This window comes from Hirundo rustica, chromosome 24 (assembly GCF_015227805.2).
Source record: "Hirundo rustica isolate bHirRus1 chromosome 24, bHirRus1.pri.v3, whole genome shotgun sequence".
Taxonomy (NCBI): Eukaryota; Metazoa; Chordata; class Aves; order Passeriformes; family Hirundinidae; genus Hirundo; species Hirundo rustica.
The window spans coordinates 3,080,533-3,106,832 of record NC_053473.1 but is presented as its reverse complement, the minus strand read 5'-3'; the positions used below and the strand labels follow the sequence as shown (position 1 = coordinate 3,106,832).

Genomic DNA, 26,300 nt, shown 5'->3' with positions numbered 1-26,300 from the left:
TCGGAATGGTTTCTTATTTGCCTGCTGCAGTTCAGCCATAGACAAGAAGACGGGGGAGAAAGTGGCCATCAAGAAGCTGTGCCGCCCGTTCCAGTCAGAGATCTTTGCCAAGAGAGCCTACAGAGAGCTGATGCTCTTGAAGCACATGCAGCATGAGAATGTGAGTGCCCATCTCTCCTCTTCCTGCTGACACAAGGGGTGTTTCCTTGCAAATCCTTTTTGGTGGCATCACCTGTGTTTTAATTGACATTTGGTATGTGCAGGCGATCTCAGGGTTTACCTGTGACGTGCTTGCTGTGCCCAGGCTGGAGCAGGTGTGTAATGGATGAGCCCAGGTATTAGTAAGAGGGAAAATATTTGTGCAGCTCCAGAGAGGAGTCCCTGGGTTCCTCAGATGGAATCCTCTGTGTTCACCCACATGCAAGTGTCAGTGGAGAGCTGATGAGTGCCATGTGCACAGCAAATGCTTTCCATATTTATATGTGGGCTTCTCTCCTTCCTCAGGTCATTGGGCTCCTTGATGTCTTCACCTCCACTGCCTCCTACCAGGGGTTCCAGGACTTGTAAGTCTGGAGTTGTTTGCGCTGTGTAGACTTAACTATTTTCCAAGACAGCTGTGGGTTAGCGGCAGCATAACAGAGAGGGCTGAGGTGCAAAGGGACCAGACTAGAACCCAAATAACGCAGAGAGCCAAGGGCACACATCAGCTCCCATGGCTGACACACCCAGAACACGTAACCAGATCCCACCCCTGCTCACAGCTGGGACACCACAGCATGCACAGACCAACCTGTGCAATGAGGATGTGTTACATTCCACGGTGCCTCACACGTAGGGTGATCCACGCTGGCACTGTGTGACTGCTGAGCTAAGGGGCTGCACCCAGAATGGGAGAAGTATTGTTCATCAGGCCTCAGGGCAATTAAATTTAGAATTTGAACAATCTGTCCTTCTTTTCCTCTTGATTCTGGCTCTACTCAATTAATTTTTTTGGCATTTTCCGTCCATGTTCATAGTCAGATTGGACAAGTCCTTTTCCCTTTCCCCTCACTGCAGATGAGCAGTGTGTGCCTGGGTTTGGGCTTTGGCTGATGGCTGAGTGTTAGCAGCCTGCAGGAAGAGCATCTGAAGGTTCTCAGAGCAGTTCCTGCAGGAAGACCATCAATTAATTAGCAGCCTCAGCAGGCAGGTACTGAAAAAGCTGGATGTTGTCTTCCGAAGCAGGGCTGTGGAACATCACAATGACAAATTTGGGGCCCAATGCAGCTGCTTTGCTGTGTAAGATGTTTCAGCTCCTGGGTGGTGAAAGGCCACCCAAAGTTGAACTTCACTTGAGGTCTAAACTAATTCAGGATTCTGAAGATCCTTGTCCTTACTTGACATCAGAGATCAGATTTCAGGGGAGGAGAAAGAGCAATTTTCGGAACAGGTTGAAATTCCAGCTTCTCTGCAGGATGTGCTAGTTAGCCAGGAACACTGTCACAACAACTCATCTTCCTTACAGTGAGTTACACAGCCAGAAAAACCAAACCAAGTGAGAACAAGGCTAGCCTGGTCCCCTGCATTTTTCTTCCAGACTCAGGGCCTTGTCTTACTGCCTTTTAGCTACCTGGTGATGCCATACATGCGGACAGATTTACAAAAGATCATGGGACATGAATTCAGTGATGAAAAGATCCAGTACCTGGTCTACCAAATGCTGAAAGGGCTGAAGGTAGGTGGGTCTGGAGGGGTTTAGTGACTCCCTGTCTCCTCTGTGTCACCTCTGGGTTGACCCCAAATAAACTCCCCTCCAATACTGTACAGGAGGATGTGAGCAGTTCATGACATCTCCTCAGAACAGGTATTGGCTGTTGAACCATTCCTGTTCCAGCACACATCAATAAAATGAGTGTTTGCTTACATCAGTCACTCGGGTATCAAAGTAATCAGCAGCCACAGGCCTTGGGATGGTTTTTCCATGGCAGCACTTGCTTCTCTCTTTGCCTTGCCCAAACCCTCAGCAAAACTCTGCACAGGGAGGAAGACACTGGCAGCAGCAGGAGCTCCTCTGAACCCGTCACAGAAGCTCTCAGAGGAGAACACAGAGGGAATGATTTTCTCTTCAGGAGCATTAGGAAGGAATATGTTTCTGTAACTGGCTTTGAGGGAGCTGAAAGCAATCACTACAAGCTCTGGGGTGTAGAGACAGAGCTTTCCACCTGTCCTCTCACATCCTTCCCCTGGAGTCACAGCAGTGGCTTACAGGCATCAATGGGTTCACCTAAATCACACCTCTCCCCAGCTCACTGCTACTTTGAGTTTAAATAAAGGAGGGAGGAACACCCAGAAGGTTTGACTGGTGTGCTAAAAACCCTGTAGTCAGTTTTTGTAATTTTATGGTTTTGGGCTGAAATTATTTTTTTGAACACTCAAAATAACCATGTTCTCATGTCATCTGCTGTAACCTTGATGACTTTGATAGTTTGAAGCTGCTGTTGTACTTGCGCTAAGGAACTATTGCTTCATCCCTCCTCTTCTGCTCTATGCATCTTCTTTAGACTGGCAAGAGCACTGTAATTACTGTCAGTAATTTGGGGCAGAAATTTCTTTTCAAACTGCTGCCCTAGGGACCAGGGACCTGTAGAAGGCTGCAGAGGTTTGTTCTCAGCAAGGTCTTGTTTGTAGCTCTTGTTTCTCTGCTGGAGAACAGAAAATGTCTGCTGGTGATCACATTGTGGCTCCTCTTTTTATTGCAGTATATTCACTCAGCTGGCATTGTGCACAGGGTAAGTTCATGTGTGCTCTTATTCTGATTTTTGTCTGAGAAACACAGCATAGTCTTAAAGTTAATAAATTCCTAACCATCATTTCACTAACAGCATTGTCTGCTCTAATTTTCCATCCTGTCTGCTCTCTTTTCCATCCTGCACCCTATATATGTTTGGATTTGTTAATTCATGAAGCATTTTGAGAAAATGCTGTATTTTCTGATGAGATGAGAAGCATTTTATGATGCTTTTTGAATTAGAACTATTTCAGAAAAGAATCAAATAGTGATCTAAAGCTGTACATGGTGTTTATTTAGTCATTTGCTGAATTGATACTGAACCTGGGGTGTTATGGGACCACATCAAGGGCAAGCAAAGGTTCAACTGAGAGTTGTGTTGATGTATTGCAACTTGAAACATCCCATTTTTCTGCTCCTGTCTGTTGCAGGACCTGAAGCCAAGTAACCTAGCTGTGAATGAAGACTGCCAGCTGAAGGTAGGTGACAAAGCAGCACTTTGCAGCACATCAGCTCGTGGAGGAGCTGCTCTGCCAGCAGGAAATTGGCACTGTCGTGTTTCCTCTTTCCTCCCAAGCCTCCATTCCAGGCGTTGTGTTCCTTGGCGGCTGCAGCAGTGGGAAATACTCCCCTGCTGATGTCACTTGCTGAATCAGGATGCAAGACTTCAAATGAGCCTTCTGTCACTGTAATCCTCAGGGATGGCAGGGTGTAATGACTTCCTGGAGAAATTCAGCACTGCTGAGCAATACTTGCAGCAGGTGAATGATCCCTGAAGGGTAACTGGATTCAGCTGCGGTTACCCTTTGGTTGTCATGGACGTTGTGGCTGTGATTCCAGATAAAGTCATTTTCAGGGTTGCTCTGAACGGTTTGCTTGCTGCTGCCTGGTGCTCTAGCATGCATTTTCTGTAATGTATATTTCAGGGAGTGGCTCTGCTGCCCATAAAGGTTGGGTCAAGCTTGCTCATCTTCAGCATTGAGGGAGAGGCCATGCTGTGTCACCTGCAAGGTGTTCTTATAGGAAAGGGTGAGTTGTGGTGACCTGGGAGCATGCCTTCACCACCAGGTCACAGACCAACTCCAGTAAAGCACATTGACTTGAAACTTAAGCTTCAAGAAAGGCAGTGACCTTCCAGGGAGCACAAAGCACTGATCCTTTCAGCAGGCTCTTCTCATGACAACAGGGTTTGCAGCTGGCTTGCAATTTACAGTGAAATTAAGACATATTAATTCTTTGACCCATCCTATGGGTGTCTGTGGTGTAGTTGGAGCTTTGTTATGTTCTGATTGGAATTACTCCATTTTCTCTTAGAAGTAGAGTCTCACTTGCCTGTAGGATTTCTCTTTTCTCTCCTGCCCTCTCTTCTCCTTATTCCTTCTTGGCACTGCAGATCTTGGATTTTGGCTTGGCCAGACAGGCTGATGCTGAGATGACTGGCTACGTGGTCACACGGTGGTACAGAGCCCCAGAAGTCATCCTGAACTGGATGCATTACAACCAGACAGGTGAGCAGCCCTGCCCCAGCAGTGTTACTCCCTGGTGACGAGCTGGGGGATCCTGCTGGCTCAAATCTCACAGAATTATCCAGTTGTTTTTACCCTTTATCATCAGTGTTCCCTGGAGCAGAGCAGGTCCCAGAGGTGTTGTGCAACTCCCAGAGCTAATGCTTGCAGGAAATGATGAAAGCAGAGGTTTTAGCAGCATAGAAAGAACAGAGGAGAGTGGGAGGGAGTGAAATTTAAATCAGCGCTTGCTGCAAGCAACAGCAAAAGCGACAGCCCCAGCAACCACTTCTGCTTTTTAAATTATTTTTTTCCCCCTTCCTTTTTCCCCCCCTCCCTCCTTTTTCTCTCTGAACAGTGGACATCTGGTCTATTGGCTGTATCATGGCAGAAATGCTGACTGGGAAAACACTCTTTAAAGGAAGAGACTGTATCCTTTCAAGCTGAACCTTTTCCCTGAGTGGAGTAATAATTCTTGGTGTGTGTTGAAGGGGTTTTATGAATGAGGCTACTGAGAAAAACAGGTGTCAGTCTGGTTCATCAGGAGATATTCACATGGACCAGTCTTTTTGGGGAGGAAAACAGAAGGGGACCTCAGAATTACACCTCCGTGGTGGCCTGGTTCTTCATCAGCTGTTCAACCTTGTGTGGCCATAGCTCCATTCCCAAAGCTTTGCATATCCTTCCAACCCCATGGATGCCCAAGTCCTGGCATAGTTGTGCCAGAAAAATGATCTGTCGATGGAAATTCCATGCCAGGAAAAAAGGCTTGGAGCTCTTTTTGCCAGTCTAATGAATCTCTGCTTGTGTGACTGTGGTGGGTTTGCGTCACAAGCTAATTGTACTCTTACAGATTGAGTTTTGGTGGGGGTGTGCAGGGTTTGCTCCTCAAAGGGTGATCTTTAACACAGCTTGCCAGACCTGGATCAGCTGACCCAGATACTGAAAGTAACAGGGCATCCAGGAGAGGATTTCTTGGAGAAGCTGGAAGACAAAGCGGTAAGGAAGTTCCCAGTGGATTTGGGTCCTGCTGGCAGAGGTGTCAGGGGAAGAGGCTGACTTGTGTTTGGCATGGGAGAGGTGCTGCCAGCAGCCTTTTCCCCCAAGCAAGGAAGGCATTTTTCTGTGCTGGTGGCACATCTGATGGACCTGGTGCTGCATTGGGAACGGCTGTGTTTGGCAGGGACTCCCACGTGAGGTGCCTGATGCCCCAGCAAACCACCAATCTTCTCTGTTCTCCAGCTTGCCTCTTAAAACAGAAGTGTTTCTGTCTTGACCGATAAAAATAGTTCCTTGTAAACTGCTTGCTGAAATGGGACATCTGGGATGCTTTGCTGTTCTCTTCATTTGCCTTTGCTCATCGGAGCCATGAGACTGAGAGCTGTATTTCACACCTGTCCACGTGCAGTAACTGTGCTTTCCTTGCTCTTTCAGGCAAAGAGTTATATCAAGTCCCTTCCCAAAATCCCCAAGAAGGATTTGTCTGTGCTTTTCCCTAAAGCAAATCCTCAGGGTAAGTAATCTCCAGCATTTCTCATGAGTTTTCACATCTGGAAAGGAGACAAGCTGACTGCCACAGCCTTAACTTTATTTCTCCTTCTCATAATTTCTTGCTACTCTTTTCCTTTGCAGTTTGTGCCCCTGCCCTTCCTCAGAAAAAATATGTATCAATTAAAAGCAGAATTATCTTTTATTGGCATTACAATGGAGATGTTCTGTTGTTCTTGGCCATTTTGACCATTTACTTTTTTTCTAAATTATTATTTTCAAGTACAGGGTAGATCCTGTTTGTTGAATACCTGGATCTAGCAATATTTGACAGACAGCTGATGTGAAATTTTCAGGGTAAGAATTAATCTCTTAGAAAGAGCTCTGTTCCCAGGTAGGTTAGAGGTGAGAGCAAGCAAACCTCTTCTAGAAAGTGAATGGAAGAAAGTGTTAAAGTGTTAAACCCAAGTGGGAATGGGGCTGACAGACTAGTCAGTATCTGAGTTTCCTGCCCTCCTCTTTACCAGGGATGTATAGGTTTCTATACAGATTATTCATGTTAAGACTCCTTTGAGATGCAGGGCTCTGAATGAAAGCAAATTATTAAAACTGAAAAATATCTTGAGGTTACTGGCTTACTCCTCATGTTTCTGCGACCCAATCTGTGCAGCAAGGCTTATTCAAGTCTAATTTGTTATTTCTGGACAATTTAACTTCTGTTAGTAAGAGCTCCCTGAGGCTGCTGTTGGGCAGACTTTGCATCTCCACTGCCTTGCTGCCTTGGCGAGGTTGAGGAATCTCTTCAATGTTCAGGTCTGAAGATGAAACACTGGAAACACCAGAGCCACACTTGCAGGGTTTATGCACAGGGTGCCTGTGCGCCCCTGCACCTTGCTTAGCCCTGTTCCCATCCTCTACAGCTGTGGACCTGCTTGACAAGATGTTGCAGCTGGATGTGGAGAAGCGCCTCACAGCAACAGAGGCCTTGGCTCACCCCTACTTCGACCAGTTCCGAGATATCGAGGAGGAGACAGAGGCACAACACTCCTATGATGATTCTCTGGAGCATGAAAAGCTTTCAATAGAGGAATGGAAAAGTAAGAAGTTTGTTTTCTTTGAGGTTCCTGTCTAGCACAGGACTTTCCTGCCCTTCTTTCTCTCCTGTACAGATGCTGAGTAAGGCTGTGATTGCCTGCTGATGCCTCAGTGGTGGTGCATAGATCTCTTGCTTTTATGCATTCAACAAAGAACCCTCCAGCTCTTCAGGCAGACTTTTTTTGTCTCTCTCCTTTGTCTCTTTCAGCTGCCACTGAATGCCTTTTTCTGCACATCCAACACTCCAGCTTTTATTTGTGTCCTCTGAAATCACACATTCATGGTTATTTTGTTCTGTTTTTCAAGAACACATTTACAAGGAGATCTTGACCTTCAGCCCCATTGCACGGAAGGATTCAAAGAAGAGAAGTGGGATGTCATTATAGCAACGGGTGCAGCTGTGGCTGGGACTCAGTTCTCCTTGATGACATCAAATCCATTCCACACTGTGCTGCTGGTGGCCAACTTTTGGCCCGTGGGACCTCTCTCTGTGTGCCAACACAAGGATGACGCCGTGCTGCGGGCACTGGACTTTGTTCTACGAAAGGGGAAGCACCCCAGGCAGTTTTCAACATAAAAGACAAATATATTCTTGTTGAAACTTTAAGTGGGAGAATTTTACCTGGTGATTTTTGTTTTGTTTTTTTTTTTCCTGTATTTGTCCACTTGAGAGAGGAGGGGTTTAATTCCTTCTTATTAGTCTTTTCAAGCACAGGGTTTAGTATGTTAATTATGGATGAGGTAAAGAAATAGATAAAATTGACTGGGAAGTGAGTCCTAAGCAAAAGGATCAGAAATACTGAATTTCAGCATAACAAGACCTTAACCAATCTCACTCTGGTTGTGTCCCGCTTCCCTGAGCAGTCACAGAGCACCCAGCAGAGCAAGGCTGCTGGGATGGTGTCAGCTCCAGGGCACCAGGGGATCAGCCTGTGTTCAGAGCACCTACAAACATATCCTCTCATCCTATACACACAGTTCTGCTCAGATGCTTCCCCTCCAGAGAGCCACTGCCTCCTTTTTCTTAATGTTTCCCCTGCTTGTTTCATTCCTTGGGATTTGATCAGTGCTGTCCCCTCCTCATTGCTGGCAGCAAACACAGCCTGGGACTTCAGGGCCACTTCCCCCAGCGACAGACTGAGAGTCCCGAGAAGCTGCCTGAGTTAGTTTGAATATGGGTATGCAGGAAGTTTTCCAGCCTGTGCTGAAACTGGAGCATCTGCAGATCCACAGCTTATCAATAGAGTCACTTGATAGTGCAGGCACAGCTGCTCAATGTGATAACACCTTTGGACTGCAACACCTTCTTCCCTATGGTGATCAGGCAGGTTCAGCCAATCATTCCAAAGTCCATCCCAAGGGACATGTGCCAAGAGGCTTCTCTGTATCAGAACTCAGAGCACAGAGTCCCCAGGACCAGAGAAAAGTATTGAGAAGGTATTTGACCTCACTAATACATACAGTGATTCTCAACTTCCCCCTCTTATGCAGCTGCTGACTTATTTTGGTTTAGCCATGTTGTTTGTTTTCAGTAATCTCCAATTTTCTTCTTAATTAATGTTCTGTTTTGCTGTACAGACCACAAGTAAGGGGAAACTGCAACATTCCTAGAATTTTCTGATCTCTCTTCTCCACTGGGAACTGGACACAGTGATGTCATGTTGCTTGGCTGCCTCCCTGTTGCAGCTCATGGCATAACTGGGGATAACCCTGCAGTGACTGCAGCTTCTTGATAGGATGTTGTTGATGTTTGCCTGCTGTAGCTGCACAGATGGTTCATGATGATAAGATGAGGTTCTCTTGGCTCATATCTGTCTGGGTCATGTACAAGCCCTTTGCTTCACTCCTCTCTTGGGTAGTGACAGCGAGCACAGAACTGTTGTGATGTGTCCTCAATTCCCTGGAAATTCAATGTTTTATTATGCAGCACTCTTTTGTAAAGAGCTAGGCTGGGAGATATGCAGTAATGTCCTGCTGACTCTGTCATGAAAAACACAGCTTGAGGAGATTTAGGCTTCGTCCTTTTCTCTTGCTAAGGAACATTCTTCATTTTCCCTGAATGGCAGAAGGGAGTTCTAGCTGCATCTGTCAAACTACAGCTGGAATATTGTCCTTTTGAATCTGATCTGGCTGCCATAATCTTGAACAGAGGTTGGAGAGAAGCTCTCTGCAGCTGCCATTAACATCTCAGAGAGCTGCAGATGTTTAGAGCTGCCTGTACCAGGGTAAAATGAGGTTTGGTGCTTTGCAGTGGAGGGTCACTGTCCGAGTGAGTGAGTGCATGGGGAGATGTTTTGGGGCTGTGAGTGAAGCAGGCTGCCCTCTTGACTATATGCAACCCTGGACATGGAGAGGCAGAGAAGTCTTAAAAGCTCCATCTTGTAGACAAATTTGAGTACACCTATGGACACCTTTAGAGTAGAGAGCTTTCTTTCAGAAAGTCATCTCTAAAGTCAAAGCCATCTGTTAAGGCAAAGAACCCATTCAGACAGAACTCGAACCACTGTAAATGGGAACACAGGGTATTTCTTAATCATCTTGCCCCCCTTCAAAAGGGGATAGGTAGGCCTGACGTTTTCTGTTCGTAATGATGGCTGAGGGAGAAAACATCTCCATGATAAAGGCATGTACTGAGCAGTCTCCTGGTAGTTGAAAAGGGACTTGGAAAGTTTTAAAGAATAATTTAAAAAGCCATTTGGGAATTGTCTGTCTGAGTAGAGGACAAGCATGAAGAGGCACTGGGGACATGTGATACAAATAGGTGTGAGAAGAACAATTGTGAGCGTAACCGAGTAGGGTACATAGATTTTGAAAACATCTCTGGTTTTTTAGGGATAGCACAGAAAGGCTCTTCAGCAGCAGTCCTTCTGCTGAGTATACAACCAGTTCCAGGGACTGGGTTTCTGGGTTTCTCAGTAGGTTTACACTTACCCTGAATGCTCTGAAATTGCAAGAGCAATCCCAACAGCTGCTGTGTGGGCTCCACGCTCTGGTTTCACTCATTCACCCACCAACCCCATACAGTGACAGAACACTGTGCAAAAGGATTACCCAATACCCCAACAAATGCGGGGAGCAGGTGCTCTGTAAGCCCAGGAACCCTGGAGGTGTATGTTTATTTGTTTTTTTGTGGTATGTATCATCCAAGAACTCAAAATAGACAGTAGGAAGTGTAGCAGGTTGGTAGTGGAAGGAGTATCTGTACAGACCAACCATCCCAGTACTCCTATGGCATCCGAGGACATGTTTCAATGAACAGCAACGAGCTACCAGAAGGGAGAGGTGAGGGGAAATCCTATTGACATTTCCTGAAAGGAGTTTGAAAAACACCTGCTTGACACAGCCAGTGACTCAGGCCAAGGCTGGAATCCTTCAAAATCAGCACCAGAGTGGAGAGGGGGTGTGTGATCCTGACAGACACTGAGTCAAAGCAAAAATTACCTCATACAGAGGTGCAGGCAGTGCCTGGTGGGTGACTCACACTGACACATAATTCATGGACATTCCTTTCATTACAAGCATAGTTTGCATACTTAAAAATACAAAACCGAGTGATAAAAATCCCTCAGCCATTAAGTGGTCCAAAATTTCATAAATCAGGCCAGCCAAAAAAAAGTGTTTGCTGTTTGTATTGAGTTTGTATAATAAAAATTTACACGGATATATGGATGGAATTTTTCCATTTGTCTCGGATAACATACAGATGTCTAACTTGGAATACTATTTACTTGCTAGTCTTACATTCATTTCTGACTTCTAAGCATCTTTTCTTAATTTAGAAAATAAAGCCTTCAGAAGCAATCGTTCTCTGTAAGTTTATTTTGACACTTAATTAGGTCTGTGAAGTTGCAGCTTTAGGGGGCATATTTGTTAGGTACTTGCACATGTAAGTAGGAAAGAAAAAGCAGATGAAGGAATGAGTATTTTCTTAAGAGATGCCACAAAATCAGATGATTTTTAAAGAGAGATAATAATAGCTATGTTTTGGATACCACCTAGAAACCTTTCAGTTCACAATTTTGAAAATTTCCACACCCTTTTAGAAAATTACTTATTTTATCCTGTAGGAAAAAGACAGATCATCTGTTTTCATATTTAACATATTCACATTCTAGGTAGCACACTAAACAAATAAATGTTCATGTTTTCAGTGCGTGTTAATGGGAAAGAAGAAAAACATAGAAAATTATAAACACGTCTGAGAACTCTAGTGGGATTCTGTACAAAGGATGGTAATACCTTTTCATATTCCCATGTCTTGCTGTTGCCTGAGCAACCAGGGAAAGCGTTCCTAATCCTCTGCATTTTTCCTGTATCATGGGTCAGCAGAGTGTTGGCTGGAAACGTGATTATGGCTGTTTTTCTTTTCACAGCTGAGAGAAACAAGACAGGAAAGATTGAATGAAGACCAGAATAGCCAGTATTAATTTGCTTTCCCCCCCAAAGGATGGACACTCGCTGCACTAATTGTACTTATCATAGAATTATTCAGGTTGGAGAAGGCCATTAAGATCATCGAGTCAAAATCTACACTGAGTATGTCAGAATTTCCAAGTCAATGTGATTTAGGGTATGTTTTGCCTGATTTCTCTCTATAAGGCCATTTTCTGAGCACATGAGCTTACACAGCTTTTAATATGATGTTCAGCTGGTGCTGGCTCACAGCTGATTCACTCAGCTCTCCTTTTTTGTTGGAATGCACTCCATTAAATAATACTGAAGGGTTAGTATATTATAGCTGCAACCCTCATTGATTTCCTGTTACATGAAAGTGAGTTAAGTTCCTTTAGCCAAGTTTGGCTGGAAAAATAAAAATTCTCCTGCCATAAACCATCATTTCAGATCTGTCATCAGAACACTTCAACTGAAAAATAAATGTTTTAAATTAGAGGACACTGAGATTAAAAAAAATAAAGACCAGTGAGGAGGTAGTGCTGGGTGCTTGTGTAACCTCTCTGATGTTAGTGATACTGAAGAGGGTTATAAATATATATATAAAATTCCAGCGAAAAGTTACCCTAGGACATATGGCAAGGCTTATCACTTTTGAGATATCAGGTTTTAACCTTTAATACACAAGGGACCTGTTTAGCAATTGCTCTAATTTCAGCAATTCTTAAGAAAACAGCAGCAGAACAAACAGCCAAAGAGAAATAGCAAAGGTAAGTCAGCTTTGAGGCTTAATAAATCGACAAAGAAAAAGGTCATCTCTCAATTCTAAATGATAATTCTCTTCCCTTTTAAAGTATGTCTTATATGCTTGAATAAACATGGAGGAAATTGTAATATGAATGCAGGTGCCCAATTCTGAGGTGTCTTGGCTGCTGCTTTCATTTGAAGGAACATCACTAATTTTGCACTTGCACCCTTTAAAAACTGGGACAGCAAAGAAATTGAATTAAGTTATGCCTCTGGGATCTGAGAGAAGTTCAGAATGTTTTTTTCAAATAACATGTTAGTTCCACAGCTTTGATATAAAACTAAATGATGAATAACTTGTTTTGATGTTGTGAGACATGGCTCTCAGTCATCAGAGATGTCTGGACATCTCTGTGCCCAAAACAGAGTTCTTAACAGGGAACCTAATATGATTATAATAAGTTAATTCAGTGCAAATTTAAGAGTATAAAGTTTCAAAATTGAGGTTGAAAATTAAAGAGTTTGCAAAAGTTGGTCATATTAAAAAAAAAAAAAAAAAAAAAAAGGTTCAAGTAAAACCCTGTTAAAATTCCCAAATAAAGAAGGAAAATCACAGAATGGCCTGGGCTGGAAGGGACTTGGCTCTGTTTGCAGTCCCCTGCTGTCGGACACCTTTCACTAGAGCAGGTTACTCAGAGCTCCATCCAACCTGGCCTTGAACAATTCCAGGAATGTGGCAGCCACAGCTTCCCTGGCCAACCTGTCCCAGTGCCTCACCAGCCATCACAAAGAGGTTTTTTCCTATTACCTAATCTAAACCTCCTCTCTTTTAGTTTGATACCATTCCCCCTCGCTCTGTCCTTACATGCTCTTGTAAAGTCTCTCTTTATCCTTACTGCAGGCTCCTTTCAGGTACTGAAGGGCTGCAATTAGGTCACCCCAAAGCTTCTCTTTTCCAGCCTGAACAAACCCAGTTCTCTCAGCTTTTGAAGTTGCCCATCAATTATTGAAATGATTTTATTTACTGTTTATCCAGGAGGCAAATGCAGCTATAGATTGTTTTAGGGTTTGTTTTATCCATACTGTTGCACAGCTGTTCTTTTGAGGGTGAGATCCTTTGCAAATCAGTGAGAGTACTGGGACTTTATTTCCAAATCCTTGATATGTTATTTTTCATGAAAGACAAGAATGGACTATTATTTATTTTCAAGATTTGATATGTAAATAGTAAATCTGTTTAAAAGTACACACCATATATATACACACACAGTATATACTTCAAAGGCAATATGCAAAGACTGTTCAGCAGTAAGTAACATGTTTCCCTTGCTTTTAAAGCTGCAACAAGCTCTGGTCCAAGCCGAGTACGTTGCAAAACGGACTGTCCCAGACTGTCTGCTCTCAGATTCTGCGGTTAACATACGTTAAGAGACAAAAGATCTCCAGTTGGACTGTAAACGAGGGAAAACAGCATTCATTGCTTCCTTCTAAAACAGTTAATTCTATAAATTCAGATGGTGATATTATGCAATACTCTGCGCAGAGTGGGAGGTGGAACACACATATGCTCAACTATGTGGCACGCTCTATAAAAAGTAAGTGTGGGAGCCTCTGTAATTCCTATCTCAATTCTTATCTCAGTTGCTAACTTAACTTCTTCCTTGTTCAGTCCCCTCATTCCCTGTCTCATTGTTCCTCCAGCTTGTCACACCTCTGCATGTGAAGATGCCATCTGGACCTGTAATATTGGTCTACAAAATAAATACAAGCTCTTGGTATTTACATCGTTTGTTTGATGTTGCTTGTTTAGCCTAACTGTAGCAGGCAAAGGTTCTCTGGGAGTGTAGCCGGGTTGGACTCTGGCACCTGGCAATGCTCCAGGGTGTTTCCTGGGACCCCACGCCTCCTGCAAAAAAGAAAAAAAAAGTGGGCCACAAAACGAAGACACCCTAAATGAGCCCGGGACAAAAATCCCACCTCATTTCCCGCGGCCTGACGGCTCCTGGCTGTAAGGTACCGGCCAGGGATGGGCCCGCACGGCGGTACCCGAGCTCCCAAACCCCAGCCCCGCGGATCATGTGGGGGGGGCAGGCGAGGCGCAGGGATAACCCGCTCCGGCAGGCGGGAGGCCGCGGCTCCCCGGTGCTGCCTCGTCAGCCACGGAGGGGGACACGGGCAGCAGCAGCCCCCGCCTAAGCCATGAGGGCAGCGCGGAGGGACCCCCCGCGCTCCCGCCACCACCAGCCCCCGGGGGCCTCCCGCCCGGCGCGGCCCGGGTGTGGGAAGGCACCGGGGAGGGGCGGGCGGTGCCTGCCCGCGGGGGGAGCGGAGCGCGGAGCCCCCTCCCCCGCCTGGCCGCTGGCTGCCGCCTCTCCCCGCCGCTCGGCCGGCCCGCGCCGCCGCCTCCATCTTGAGCGTGTGTCCCCTGCTCCCCCCCCCCCGCCTCCACAGCACCGAGAGCGTCGGGGGCGCTGGAGCCCCGGGGGGGAGCGGGGGGGAGGTGAGGGTGGTGGGGGGCGAAGCGGCACCGGGGCCGGAGCGGCAGCGGCGGGAAGAGCGGCGGGAGCAGCGGCGGCAGCGGCAATGAGGAGGCGGCGCTGAGGAGGCGGCGGTAGCCGGAGCGGACGGAGCCGACATCTTGCGCCCTCCCCTCCCGCCGCCGGCTGGGTGAGCCCGTCCGCCCCAGGGGGGAGGGGAGGGGGAGGCGGAGAGAATTAAAAAAAAAAAAAAAAAAAAAAAAAGACAAGGAAAAAAACCCGAAAAACAAAAAACAAAAACAAAAACAAAAAATCCCCCCAAAAGGAGGCGGCGGCAACGGTGGAGAAGCCGCGGCGGCGGCGCGCTGAGCCGGCCAGGTAAAGCTCTGCGCGGGAGGCCGCGACACCCTTCCTTCAGGGGTCTCTCCTCCCTCACACACCCCCACGCCGGGGTCGCGGGAAGGTGACCGGGCGGGCGGGAAGGAGCTGGGGGAGCCCGGTGCGCCGCAGCCTGCGGACCTCTCCCGCGTCCCCGCTCCGTCTCTGCGGCGAGAGCGGCCCGCGATGCCTCGCCGAGGTGGGGGCAGCGGCGGCGAGCGCCCGGGGATGGGGAACGGGCAGCGCCGTGTCAACAGGGCCCCCCCCATTGCCGCCATCTTAGCCCCCCCTTCTTCGCGGCGCGGCGGGGGCGCCGCCCACCTTCTCCCACGCGATTGGCCCAGGCGGGGCCGAGCGCGCCCGCCTTTAGCCCCGCAGAGCCTCGTGTTGCTATTGGTGGCGGCGCTGTGATGGACGGCGGCGGTAGCCAATGGCCTTGCCGCCCTGCTGCGCTCGCGCTGCCCGCCCCCTGGAGACTGTGGCGGCTCCGAGGGGAGAGGTAGCCGCGCACTGTGCCCGGGCTGGGACACGGTCCTGGCGGCGTTCATCGCCGGGACGCCTTCATTTCTCTCCGAGTCCATGCTGTACTATGGCCCAGTTCGCTGGCTGCTACTGGAGTTCCCAGCAGAGAGCCCTCGGTGCGCGGGGTAGCTCCTGAGAGGAGCGCCCGCCGGCGCCTGACAGCTGAGGGCATGCCACCGTTCCCTCAGTTGCTGCTGTGGCCGGACACAGCTCGTGGCATATCACAGTTTCCTCAGAGCGCTGCTGCTGAGGTCAGGCGCAGCTCATGGCGCACCCCATCTGTTGCTGAGCCCAGACTTTATAACTGAAACTTCATCCACAGCCCGTCTCGCACCCTCCCCATTCCAGAGGGAGGTCCTCTCTCGATGCTGGTGCGTCTCCCGTCAGCTTGACTTGGTTACAGGAGTATCAGGGCACCGATAAAGATCAGGAGCTCTGCATGTGCCAGGGCAAGCAGCTCTCGGTGACATCTGTTGAGTGACAACAGGTTTCATTGTAGGCATCAATGTGGGTGTGAGGAGCATAAACCCTTGGCAGATGTGTGAGGGGGCCATGGCCATGGCGTGCCCAGACATGGCAGGAACATGCGGGGACGTTGTTGAGGGCAGCAGGAGTCTTGCTGGTGTTTTGGTTGGCAAAAAGTGGAGAGGGCGCTGCAGCTCTTCCAGGTTGTTTCTTTCCTCTGGCTTCCATTGGTTTTATTTTACAGATGTGTTTCTTAAGTAGCTCCATGGGTGTCTGTTCCCCATTACACAGCAGCGGGTTTTAAATCCCAGTGGCTGCATGGAGCTGAGTGGCTGCTGGCGTAGGAAAGCAGTGCTGAGGAACGTCTCCAGGCTTTGTGTTTGGCTTGATGTCCCGAAGAGGGGCAGCCTTTGGTAACAACAAACCCCAAACTCTTTAGGAATATAGGAGCTATAGTCACTGCCAGTAGTTGTGTTGTACCAGAGTCCAACAAGAGCCATGTTGTTCCCATCATCTGCTGCACACCAAAGTCTGGGTGGCCTTTTTGTTGCAGGTCATTAAAGTTCTTCATTGTTGAGGGATATGGCTGGGATCACCAAGCTATGCCAAAAGAAAGGGCCAGGAAACTCCCCCAGCTGCCCTGCCTTGAGCTCCAGCCTTGCATCCTCTGCGTATGAGAAACCTAGTGCTGTAAAGTGAATCCTTGGTTGTTCAGCTTGGGAAAGCTGGCAGGAAGGACTGCAGCAAGAAGGAGAGTTGGGAAGCAGACTAAAGTTTTCTGCAGTGTAAGAAAAGGATTTGTGACCTTTGGAGATGGCCAAGCATTGAATGGGTGGAAACCACAGTCTTACCTTTAAAGCACCTGCTTGTGTTCTGAATTCCAGGCTGTGTGTATAACAGGGGCCTGTACTGTGATGTTGTTCCATACATGTTGATCTCTGTTTTTTCCAGGGGACCTTTAGCTCTCTTTCCAGTTAAAGTATCCTGATAGTGGGCTTGGTTTTTCAGTCACCTATTACAGCTGTTGCCCACAGGTGTGTAAGCTGCTGCTCAGGGGAATCAAGCCACTCCCAAAGGACCTCCTGGGGTAGAGGTAAATTCATTCCCAGCAGGTCTCTGAGTTGTGGCCACCTTGTTAGCTCAGTTGTGCTCTCTGGGAACTTCACCCCCTGCTCCCATTGTAATTCCCAGTAGAAATGGGTGACAGGAGCTTTTTGGAATGCCTTGAGCATATTGTGGCAGTGGCAAAGGGATGTCTGTTTGTACTCTCTGCTTTCACATCAGCAGCTGTGTCTGTGGTGGGACAGAATCAGCGTGGGCTGAAATATCGTTTACCTCCACTCATGTTGAGTATCTTTAGCATTTCAGTGTGCACAGATGCTGTTTGCAGAGGGATTCCTTTTTATGTGTAGCTGGGAGGTGTTTTCAAGTGTGCCGAGGGAATCACGACATTCCTAGGTTGCTGCTTAGAAGTTTCCGTTGTTGTAGACAAGGTCACTCTGCTCAGCTCGGTGTGTGTGAGTTGATTTCATTGTTGCTTTCAAGGTATTTTGGAGGTGTCTCTCCTCATATCCAGGTGTATGTCTCATTCCAGGCACTCAGCTCTCTCTGGCTACAATTTCCATGCCATTTTAGATGCTTCTTCATAGTGCTAAGTAATTGTGTGTCTTACAAATGCATTGTTTTATGGCAGTTGGTAGCTGTGGTGCAAAGCCCACTTTGGGGTAATTTGTCTAGAAATACCCTGATTGTTTCACTAAAGGGACTCTGCATGTTTGTTTTTCACATTGACAGGTAAAACCTTCCTTCAGGTGCTTGTTTCACTGTTTCCTTGTCCCTCAGCATTCCAAGCAATTGGCTATTGCCTCATTTTTTCCTGAACACAATATTAATGATGTGTGTGGTCAGCTCATAATAATTACTTTATCCTCCATATATCTTTTTGCCTCCTATATTCCCTTTGCTCGTACCAGCCTGAATTGTAACAGAGCTGTTTGTCAGCAGGATTTTCTTTTGGTTCGGTATTTTTTTGTTTGTTTGTTTTTCATTTGATGATCAAGTTGCCTTTACAACCTCTTTTTAAAATTCTTTTTTCCTGCTGATTGAAGCCATTGGAGTTCAGCTAGGACGAGTGCAGTTGGGTATCTGCAGTGTGTGGATCAAGTGACTGATTAAATTTTCAAGGCAAAGGTACCACCAAAATTTGTGATACCTATATTTGCAGGTAGAAATTATCATATTTTATTTTACATGTGAAGAAAAATTGCATTTACAGTCTCCATCATTATAGGTGTGCATACTGAAACTGGCACCTGCAGCTTATTTCTGTGGATGCAAGGAAGAGTTTGGAAATCTTTCCCAGAGCCTGTTTGTTTCTAAAGACACAAGTGGTGTCATGGCTTAATCTCATGGTTCACAGAACTAGTACTTGAAAAAAAGTATTGCTCCTGGAATTTGCTCCTTTCTGGAATAAGGCTGGACTTCTTGTAGGTCCTGGTCCTTTGGGATGCTGCTTGCTGTGGCACACAGTTGGGAGTTTCTGGAACTATGTCCTTTCTGGAGCACAGATAGTGCATTGCTGAGTACAAACCGGGGGGCTGTGGTGTGTCTCCTTGTCTGTGGGTCCCACAGAAAGGGACTGAGTGTGTGGATTGCTTTAAATAAGGGTGAGGTGCTGGTTCAGGCCTCTGCATAGCAACAGATAAGCTCTGGGCTGGCTTATCTTCTCAAAGACAATTTACATTTGCTTTTCTTTGTCTCCTTTCTGAATTATTTCAGCCTCAGCTTGTTTATTCCCATGTCATGTTCCCATCCTTGACTCTGCCCTTCTCTCTTGCATTACTCACTTGGCTTCCTCTCTGCTTTCCCTCTTTGCCAGCTCCCTCCTTTGCCCTCCGATCACCGAGCTGCTGCACCGTGTCTGAACCCTCCCTCAGACCATCTCCCCAGGCTTCTCCTCTGCTCCCCTCTGACAGGCACCTCCTTAATGTCAGCAGAGACTCTCAGCTAATTATCTGGCTTGCTGATTAGCAGTTTGTGCGGGCAGAGCTGGCTGGGGTTTTTGTTAAGGCTCTGAGCAAATGCCATTTCACAGCTCCTGGTGCTGGAAGCTGTCCTGCTGCTTTCCTGCTCATAGCCCTGTGGACTCTCCATAGCCAGGTGGCTCAGGTGGATAAACGGGAATTGTGGCTCCAGAGGGGCTAATGCCAGAGCTTGTAAGTCCATTGGGATCCATGCTGCTTGTTGCCACGTTTATCCCTCTTTGCTTCCTCGTGAGATGGCAGAAGACAGGCACATCTGGTCTCTGCTACATTGCTCAGTTCATCCTATGAATCCGTTTGTGACCCTTGAGAGAAGGAAAAGCAAAGCTGGAGGATGATTTTTCATTATTGGACCTTTTTTGCATCTGCAGTGTCAGAGTGGAAGGATTGGTGGTGGCAGCCCTGAGCTGTGAAACTTGGAGGAGCTCCCTCCTGGACTAAGGGAGAACCATTAGTTTTCTCATCTGGAGCAGACAAAAAAAAAAAAAAAAATTGGAAACTGCTTTCATAAGACCTGAATGGTGCATTCCTTTTCACCTGGAAAACATCCAGCACATTCGGGGATATAAAAGAAAAGTCACAGTCAAAAGACCAGAGAGGAACTCATTGGTTTGTGTGAGCTTAATGTGTGAACGGTGCGAGAAGATGTGAACAATATTGTTTGAATTTCGGGGGATTTGAACGGTTTGCTGATCTAGGTGCACAGCGGACAGTTTGTATATTGTGCTGTCAAATTATTTTGAGGTTTTCTCACCGGTGGTGGGGTGGAATGTACATCTGAGGTGCAAATAGAGGAAGTTGGAGGGTGCTGTGCGTTGCTGTGGAACACACTGCAGGAAATGGCTGATATATCAAATACCTGCCTGTATCTAATGTGTAAAAAACTCAGTGAGCTTGAAATTGCTGGAGTCTCTGGTAGAAATTAGCTCTATTTCAGCACTGAGTGAGTTTTTTGGCCTGTGCTGCTTCTTGCTTGTCTCCTTGTCTTACCCTGTCCTCTGTCCTGTTGTGTCCCAGGGTCTCTGGAGCACAGGGATGAGGAAGCCTCGGAGGAGGTGCCGGCAGCACCTGGAGGGGAGGCGTTCTCCCTCGCCCTACAGCCTCAAGTGCTCCCCCAGCCGCGAGACGCTGACCTACGCCCAGGCCCAGCGCATCGTGGAGGTGGACATCGACGGGCGGCTCCATCGCATCAGCATCTACGACCCGCTGAAGCTCATCACCGAGGACGAGCTGACAGCCCAGGACATCACCGAGTGCAACAGCAACAAGGAGAACAGCGAGCAGCCCCTCTTCACTTCCAAATCTAAGAAAACACCTTCCAAAGGCAAGAAGAAGGAGTCCTGCTCCAAACATGCGCCAGGGTTGTCTTTGCACTTGCCCCAGCCCAAGTTCCGTGTGGTGGACTCCTTCAGCCAGCCAGATGCCCCTCCCCTCCCTGCTGCCTACTACCGGTACATCGAAAAGCCTCCTGAGGACCTCGACGTAGAGGTGGAGTATGACATGGATGAGGAGGATCTGGCATGGCTGGAGATGGTCAACGAGAAGAGAAGGGCTGATGGTTATGGGACAGTTTCTGCTGACACTTTTGAGCTGCTGGTGGATCGGTTGGAAAAGGAGTCGTACCTCGAGAGCCGGAACAACGGGGCTCAGCAGTCCCTCATCGATGAGGATGCCTTCTGCTGTGTCTGCATGGACGACGAGTGTCACAACAGCAATGTCATCCTGTTCTGTGACATTTGCAATCTGGCCGTGCACCAGGAGTGTTACGGCGTGCCCTACATCCCCGAGGGGCAGTGGCTCTGCCGCTGCTGCTTGCAGTCCCCTTCTCGCCCTGTGGATTGTGTCCTTTGCCCAAACAAGGGGGGAGCCTTCAAGCAGACCAGCGATGGCCGCTGGGCTCACGTGGTCTGTGCCATCTGGATCCCAGAGGTCTGCTTTGCAAACACTGTGTTCCTGGAGCCCATCGAAGGGATCAATAACATCCCTCCGGCTCGGTGGAAGCTCACATGCTGTATCTGCAAGCAGAAGGGCATGGGAGCTGCTATCCAATGCCACAAGGTGAACTGTTACACTGCCTTCCACGTCACCTGTGCGCAGAGAGCCGGTCTCTTCATGAAGATTGAGCCCATGAGGGAGACCGGCATCAACGGCACGACGTTCACCGTGCGCAAGACTGCCTACTGTGAGAGCCACTCCCCACCTGGCACGGTGAGAAGAGGGTCCCCAGCTGCTGGTGGTGATGGGCAGGAGGTCACTGTGAAGGAGGAGGAAGAGGAGGAAGCTCATTCTGGCCCTCCCAAAGGGTCTGTGAAGAAGAACCAAGTGAAATTGAAGCAAAAGATCAAAAAGGAGCCTGGTGACGTGACCAAAGGGCGTTCGTCCATGCCCATGGTGACTGTTGCACAAATTCCTTCTTACAGGTGAGTGTTGTGTGTTTAGGGGAGGAGTTGGACAGCTGTAGCTGAACAGGGTCTGTTTTAAGGACTCTGTCCCTCTCATTGTTGACCTTGGAAACACCGAATCTTCAGTGAAGGCTTAGCAATAACTGTGTTCAGAGTGCTCTGCAGGGTAACTTGTGGCTGGGTTTCTTCTGACTGTCACTGTGGGTTTCTGGCATTGCTGAGCAGCCACCCCAAGCTGTTGTGTAATGCAGACTGTGGTGGTCCCTAATAGCAAACACCCATCTACCATGGAGGCTTTTTAAAAACACTTTCAGGCATTACAGGTTGGTAGGCAGGTAGGGGCCACTACAATTAAAATTTTTGCGATCTCATTTCACAGTTTCTTAATTCCTCCTTTTATTACAGAGCATGTCAAACCTGACAGTGTTGCAAGCAGCTTTGACTTTGGCTGTATTTTTTTTATTTTTCTCCCATCTCTCCCTCATGCAGAAATAGGTAGTGCTGAATTTTTGTTTGGTGCGTAGGAAGTGTGTTGATGTGTCTGTTTGAACAGATAGGGAGATAAGGCACCGTGTGTAAGATAAGCAAAGGTTAAATAGGTGATCTATTATCCTTAGACTCCTGTCAAGTTAATTTCTCAGGCTCCAGATTAATAACATCAAACTTAAATGATCCCTGGAAGGTTCTTGACATGGGAAGTAGTTTTGAAATTAAGGCTTGGAGATGAATTGATTTCATTCTTTGCAAGTGCTTGGTGGGACCCTCCAGTATGAAAAGGGGGCACACCTGTCTGCATGTGAGGAGATCCCAGATTGTCCCAGCTCGTGTGTGCTTGAGAGTGAGCATTGACACAACGCTGCAAAGCTTCCTCAGCTCACCCAAGGGTCTGCAAAGCCATGATTGCTTCGCACCTGGCTCCATGACGCTCTGTGCTTCCTTCAGGCTGAACAAGATCTGCAGCGGGCTCTCCCTGCAGAGGAAGAACCAGTTCATGCAGAGGCTGCACAACTACTGGCTGCTGAAGCGGCAGGCGAGGAACGGGGTGCCCCTGATCCGGCGGCTGCACTCGCACCTGCAGTCCCAGAGGAACGCAGAGCAGGTACTGGCTGAGCTCACCTGGTGTCCTAGGACGCGTGGCAGGACACACAGCTTGGCTTCCAGGAGGAGAGGAGCTTAACGCATGGCTGGGGAGGGGAGTGAGGGTGAAAAGATCAGATTTAAGTCTCTCTCGGTCTCCTCTTGGTGTGCTCGTGCCTGAAGGACTGAGTTAGGGTATTAGGGGGACATCCATGGTGCTATTAAAGCTGGGGTTGGTGAGACAGCAGGTAGGAGCTTTTCCCCTGAGTCAGAAGACCAAGAGTTTTGCAAGGGTGTGATGGGCCCTTGGTGGACTGATCTCTTATATGAATGATAAAAACACATTCCTTGGAGTGAGTAAAGAAACTCTTGGGCTTTTACTCCAGAGTTATGGCCAAATCCCAGTTTGGGACATTCTTCCTGCAGCTTCAATTTCTGTTCATCCCACACACATCTGAACATAATCATCAGCTCTGGACTCTTTTGCTCCCTCTTTTGAGCTGGTGTCTGTAGTCACTTTATCTTGGTGCTATTCAGCAGCACTGCATTTGGCATGAGGAGTAGTTGCTGAAGTAATGAAGCAGCAGGACTCTACCCTCTAACACAGCCTGTCAGTAGGGATTGTATACAATGTACGTGCATATTTTTATTGTAGTTGGAGGAATTTATAGGCTTTTGGTTTGCAAGAAGACTGCTCTGGATGCTAAATAAAAAAATTACTCCCCACTCTTGAGTGCAGGGCTTGGCAAAGTGCAGCATTTCCTTGGTGTATTACATTGGCAATTTACCATAAGATCTTAGAAACAAATGTTCTATTAATATAAACCACGAAGATCTTGTGAAGCAATTGTCCTCTTGGCAATCATGTGAAAGTGTATGCACTTGAGCTATGTCATCCAAATCACTAAAAAATCTACAGATAAAGGCGAGGAAGGATGATTGTGTTGTGGAGCCACTGAACTGTGTCTTGGAAGGTGTGAGCTAATCCCCCAGTGTTGGCCATTCTTGGCAAATATCTTTCCATGGCTCTATTTTTTATGGGTTACAGAATAGCTCTTTTCTCCTCTCCTTTTGGTTGCCTTCCTTTTAGACTGTAAATACTCTGGACTGCTGCTCCAATGCACAGAAAAAATTCCAGCCTCTGTAGTAAACTTGGATGTAAAAGCAGGGAGGGTGTAAATGATCATGCACTAAAGTGTGTTGCCACGGTGAAGCTGCAGGATAATTTGGGATAATTTCACAGATAAGGTAAAATCTAGAAAAGCTGATGTTCTCTCTGTTAGACAGCTAAATGCTGGAGGGAGGAGGGGACGTGGTCTAAACAAGAGACAAGGCAGTAAGAGGAAGACTCTGAGAGCGATTCCCAGAGGATTCCTAGGAAAAGAAGGAAACTCAGGAAGCCTGTGGTGTTTTTTATCTCACCCCACTTATATCTTGCAGAAGGAGCAGGATGAGAAGACGAGTGCAGTGAAGGAGGAGCTGAAGTACTGGCAGAAGCTCCGGCATGACTTGGAGCGGGCTCGGCTGCTCATCGAGCTCATCCGAAAGAGGGAAAAGCTCAAACGGGAGCAGGTAGGGGATTCTGCCCGTCGAGTTCCTGCTCTTAACTTCAGCCCCATGCAAGCTCTCTGTGCTGCAGGAGGCACAGGAGGAGCACAACAGTTTTTCTTGAGCCTTTTTCCTCTTTTCATATGTTCTGACTGTTGGGTGTGCAGAGCCACCTCTCCCTGTGCCAGTCACGGGTTTGCACCGTGCAGCCTCTGCCCTCAGAACCAGGGCTGGGCTGCAGAGTGCTGGCAAAATGTATTTGCATCATTAATAGTGGATTTGATTCCTCACCTACAGAACCCCTTCTGTTTCTGGGCGTGGACCAAGTGTTTTGCAGAGTAGAAGTTAGGTTTCTCCATGATGGTTTCAGGAGTTTGGTAACACCTTCTCCAGAGAGAAGTCTGAATCACAATTCAGCTCTTAATTTCTAAAGCTCAAAATTCCTGTAGTTTGTCCTCTAAGGACATTTTTAGAAGAAAAAGTTTTAAGATGGAGACCATTTACTAAATTTTCCAATTTCTCCTTTGACCCATGTGCACATCTCCAAAGTTTCACCAGTTGCTTCCAACGCTTGCCAGCCTTGCCTGTCTTTGCTGTCCTTATCTTGCTGCAGCCAGTGCTCTCTGGCTGGAGCATCCTCCAGGACAGCTCCAGGAAAGGCTCACTGGGGGCACAGTGAGCCTATACACATCCTCAAGCCTTGCCACTTCCAGACTGTCTGCAGGGAGAAGTAATGCAGCATCCTCTGTGATCACAGCTCCTCTGAGAGCAATTTTTTCATGCTCAAAAACTACTCACAGCTTTTCTTGAGTCCTCTTGATGGTTCATTTGCTTCATTGTCCTTGATTTACATCAGTGGCTCAGCCCTCATTGTTGTGTGAACATATTTTAGGTAGGAGAATAAAAAAACCAAAAATCATTCTTGGGCTTTGTTTGCTTTTGATATTTTGATATAATCCTGTCACAGCTGGCTAAATCCATAAAAGCTTATGGAAACTATGGTGTGCTTTTTAAAAGGATAAAATGCCACAGAAAAGTGTACATAGTTGGGGTTTATCCCAGCCCAGCTTTTAGGTGAGTGCAGAAGGATGCTCCAGAATCGTGCATCTCTGGCTTTTTCCTGCTTTGGGGGAAAACTGTGGTCTTTATACCTGTCTATATTCATTTTCTCACTGATGCTGTCTTGTTGCTGAGCACATCAAACACAGTTAGCTTTGTGTAAACAGACGTGTTTACCTTTGTTACTGAAGTGTTGATTTAATGACATAACGAGTGATTATAAGATCAAAGAAATGAAGATGTTAAAAGATGAATAAATACTTTTATCCTGTTCCAGTCTTCTTTGAATAGGTTTTCAGTGCTACAACTTGTTTGCTTGAAATCAAACAGTATTAGAGCCTTCCTAAAGGATAGAAGGAGCTGTGTTAGGAATTTGCAAACATCTAACCACTGTTGTTTGGTTTTGCCTTGAAGTCTGAGAGGTTATGTCTTAAACTTTGTTTTTGCTCTCTAGTCTAATTGTGGATGTTGTATGGATGATGCATACTTTTAATTTTGATATAATGTTGCTAATTGGCATAATAACAATATCTTGAGGCAGGGAGTTCTCCAGGATAATTTACCAGGCGTGAAAAGCCTGTTTTCATTTTTAATTGTAGTACCCTTTAACTTCCTGGGGCTTCCTCTTGTTTTGACTTTGTGAGATTGAATAAACAGGAGTTCTCCATGTAAAAGGATTGGACTGGGAAATGTACATGGAGAGTACAAGATATTTGCCAGAAGTTCTTCAACAATGCTGGCCTGAGGTTTCCACCACTGAGTAAAGCCGGGGGGACGATTCAGGAGAATCTGGAGGGAGACACCGCTCAGATCCTGCCCTCAGTGAGTTCCTCATGGCTGTGTTCCCGTTGCCAGGTCAAGGTGCAGCAGGCTGCCATGGAGCTGCAGCTGACCCCTTTCAATGTCCTGCTCCGCACAACCCTGGACCTGCTGCAGGAGAAGGATGCTGCCCAGATCTTCACAGAGCCTGTTAACCTGAACGAGGCAAGTCTCTTTCCTAGAGGTGTTTAACGGGTTGCAGATGAGATATTGCTGGGCGTACGCACAAACCACCTTATCCCAAGGTGCTGGCAGACTGAAAACTGTCCCAAAAAGGACTCATGATGTGTGTATCCTTCCAGGCCAAAAAAAAGGGTATTTTTTCCTGGAATTTTAGTGCATCTTGGATGAGTAATGTATTGCAGAGCCAGGGCGTGTCTGTCTTGCCTGAGTGACAGAGAAATGAACATCTGGTGCTGCCCCTTGCCAGTGGAAAGGGCATTAAGAGTGCTTGTGCTGGGTGCGCTCTGGTTGGCTAGTAAATGGTTTTTGTAATTGTACAGGTTTTATATGTTTAG

At 47.2% G+C, this 26,300-nt stretch overlaps 2 protein-coding genes and 1 long non-coding RNA gene across 11 annotated transcripts in view; 2 read left to right on the top strand and 1 right to left on the bottom strand.

The window, feature by feature from the left end:
- The window catches only part of MAPK13 (mitogen-activated protein kinase 13), a 10,870-nt gene extending 3,411 nt beyond the window's left edge, over positions 1 to 7,459 (top strand). Inside the window, exons 2-12 of one of the 2 annotated variants that reach the window (XM_040085378.2) lie at positions 31 to 160; positions 505 to 563; positions 1,606 to 1,714; positions 2,739 to 2,768; positions 3,199 to 3,246; positions 4,161 to 4,275; positions 4,631 to 4,702; positions 5,192 to 5,271; positions 5,707 to 5,785; positions 6,681 to 6,857; positions 7,162 to 7,459. In XM_040085378.2, coding sequence (XP_039941312.1) covers positions 31 to 160; positions 505 to 563; positions 1,606 to 1,714; positions 2,739 to 2,768; positions 3,199 to 3,246; positions 4,161 to 4,275; positions 4,631 to 4,702; positions 5,192 to 5,271; positions 5,707 to 5,785; positions 6,681 to 6,857; positions 7,162 to 7,241 — 979 coding nt within the window. In that variant the 3' untranslated portion in view covers positions 7,242 to 7,459. Of the gene's footprint in view, positions 1 to 30; positions 161 to 504; positions 564 to 1,605; positions 1,715 to 2,738; positions 2,769 to 3,198; positions 3,247 to 4,160; positions 4,276 to 4,630; positions 4,703 to 5,191; positions 5,272 to 5,706; positions 5,786 to 6,680; positions 6,858 to 7,063 lie in introns of both variants that reach the window. The other variant, XM_058423440.1, reaches the window with a different exon arrangement.
- LOC120762704 (uncharacterized) overlaps positions 1 to 15,132 on the bottom strand; it is a 16,874-nt gene extending 1,742 nt beyond the window's left edge. Inside the window, exons 1-3 of one of the 2 annotated variants that reach the window (XR_005703961.2) lie at positions 14,991 to 15,132; positions 13,778 to 13,900; positions 10,479 to 11,228 (exon numbers count right to left, since the gene is read on the bottom strand). This is a non-coding gene — a long non-coding RNA (uncharacterized LOC120762704). Of the gene's footprint in view, positions 1 to 10,478; positions 11,229 to 13,777; positions 14,139 to 14,990 lie in introns of those variants that run through there. The other variant, XR_005703962.2, reaches the window with a different exon arrangement.
- The window catches only part of BRPF3 (bromodomain and PHD finger containing 3), a 25,115-nt gene continuing 12,751 nt past the window's right edge, over positions 13,937 to 26,300 (top strand). Inside the window, exons 1-6 of one of the 7 annotated variants that reach the window (XM_040085377.2) lie at positions 17,037 to 17,181; positions 17,945 to 18,060; positions 19,895 to 21,297; positions 22,222 to 22,378; positions 23,797 to 23,928; positions 25,819 to 25,947. In XM_040085377.2, the coding sequence (XP_039941311.1) occupies positions 19,913 to 21,297; positions 22,222 to 22,378; positions 23,797 to 23,928; positions 25,819 to 25,947 (1,803 nt within the window). In that variant the 5' untranslated portion in view covers positions 17,037 to 17,181; positions 17,945 to 18,060; positions 19,895 to 19,912. Of the gene's footprint in view, positions 14,008 to 14,542; positions 14,662 to 14,751; positions 14,850 to 17,034; positions 17,182 to 17,944; positions 18,061 to 18,470; positions 19,052 to 19,894; positions 21,298 to 22,221; positions 22,379 to 23,796; positions 23,929 to 25,818; positions 25,948 to 26,300 lie in introns of those variants that run through there. The other 6 variants (XM_040085371.1, XM_040085373.1, XM_040085374.1 and 3 more) reach the window with 6 other exon arrangements.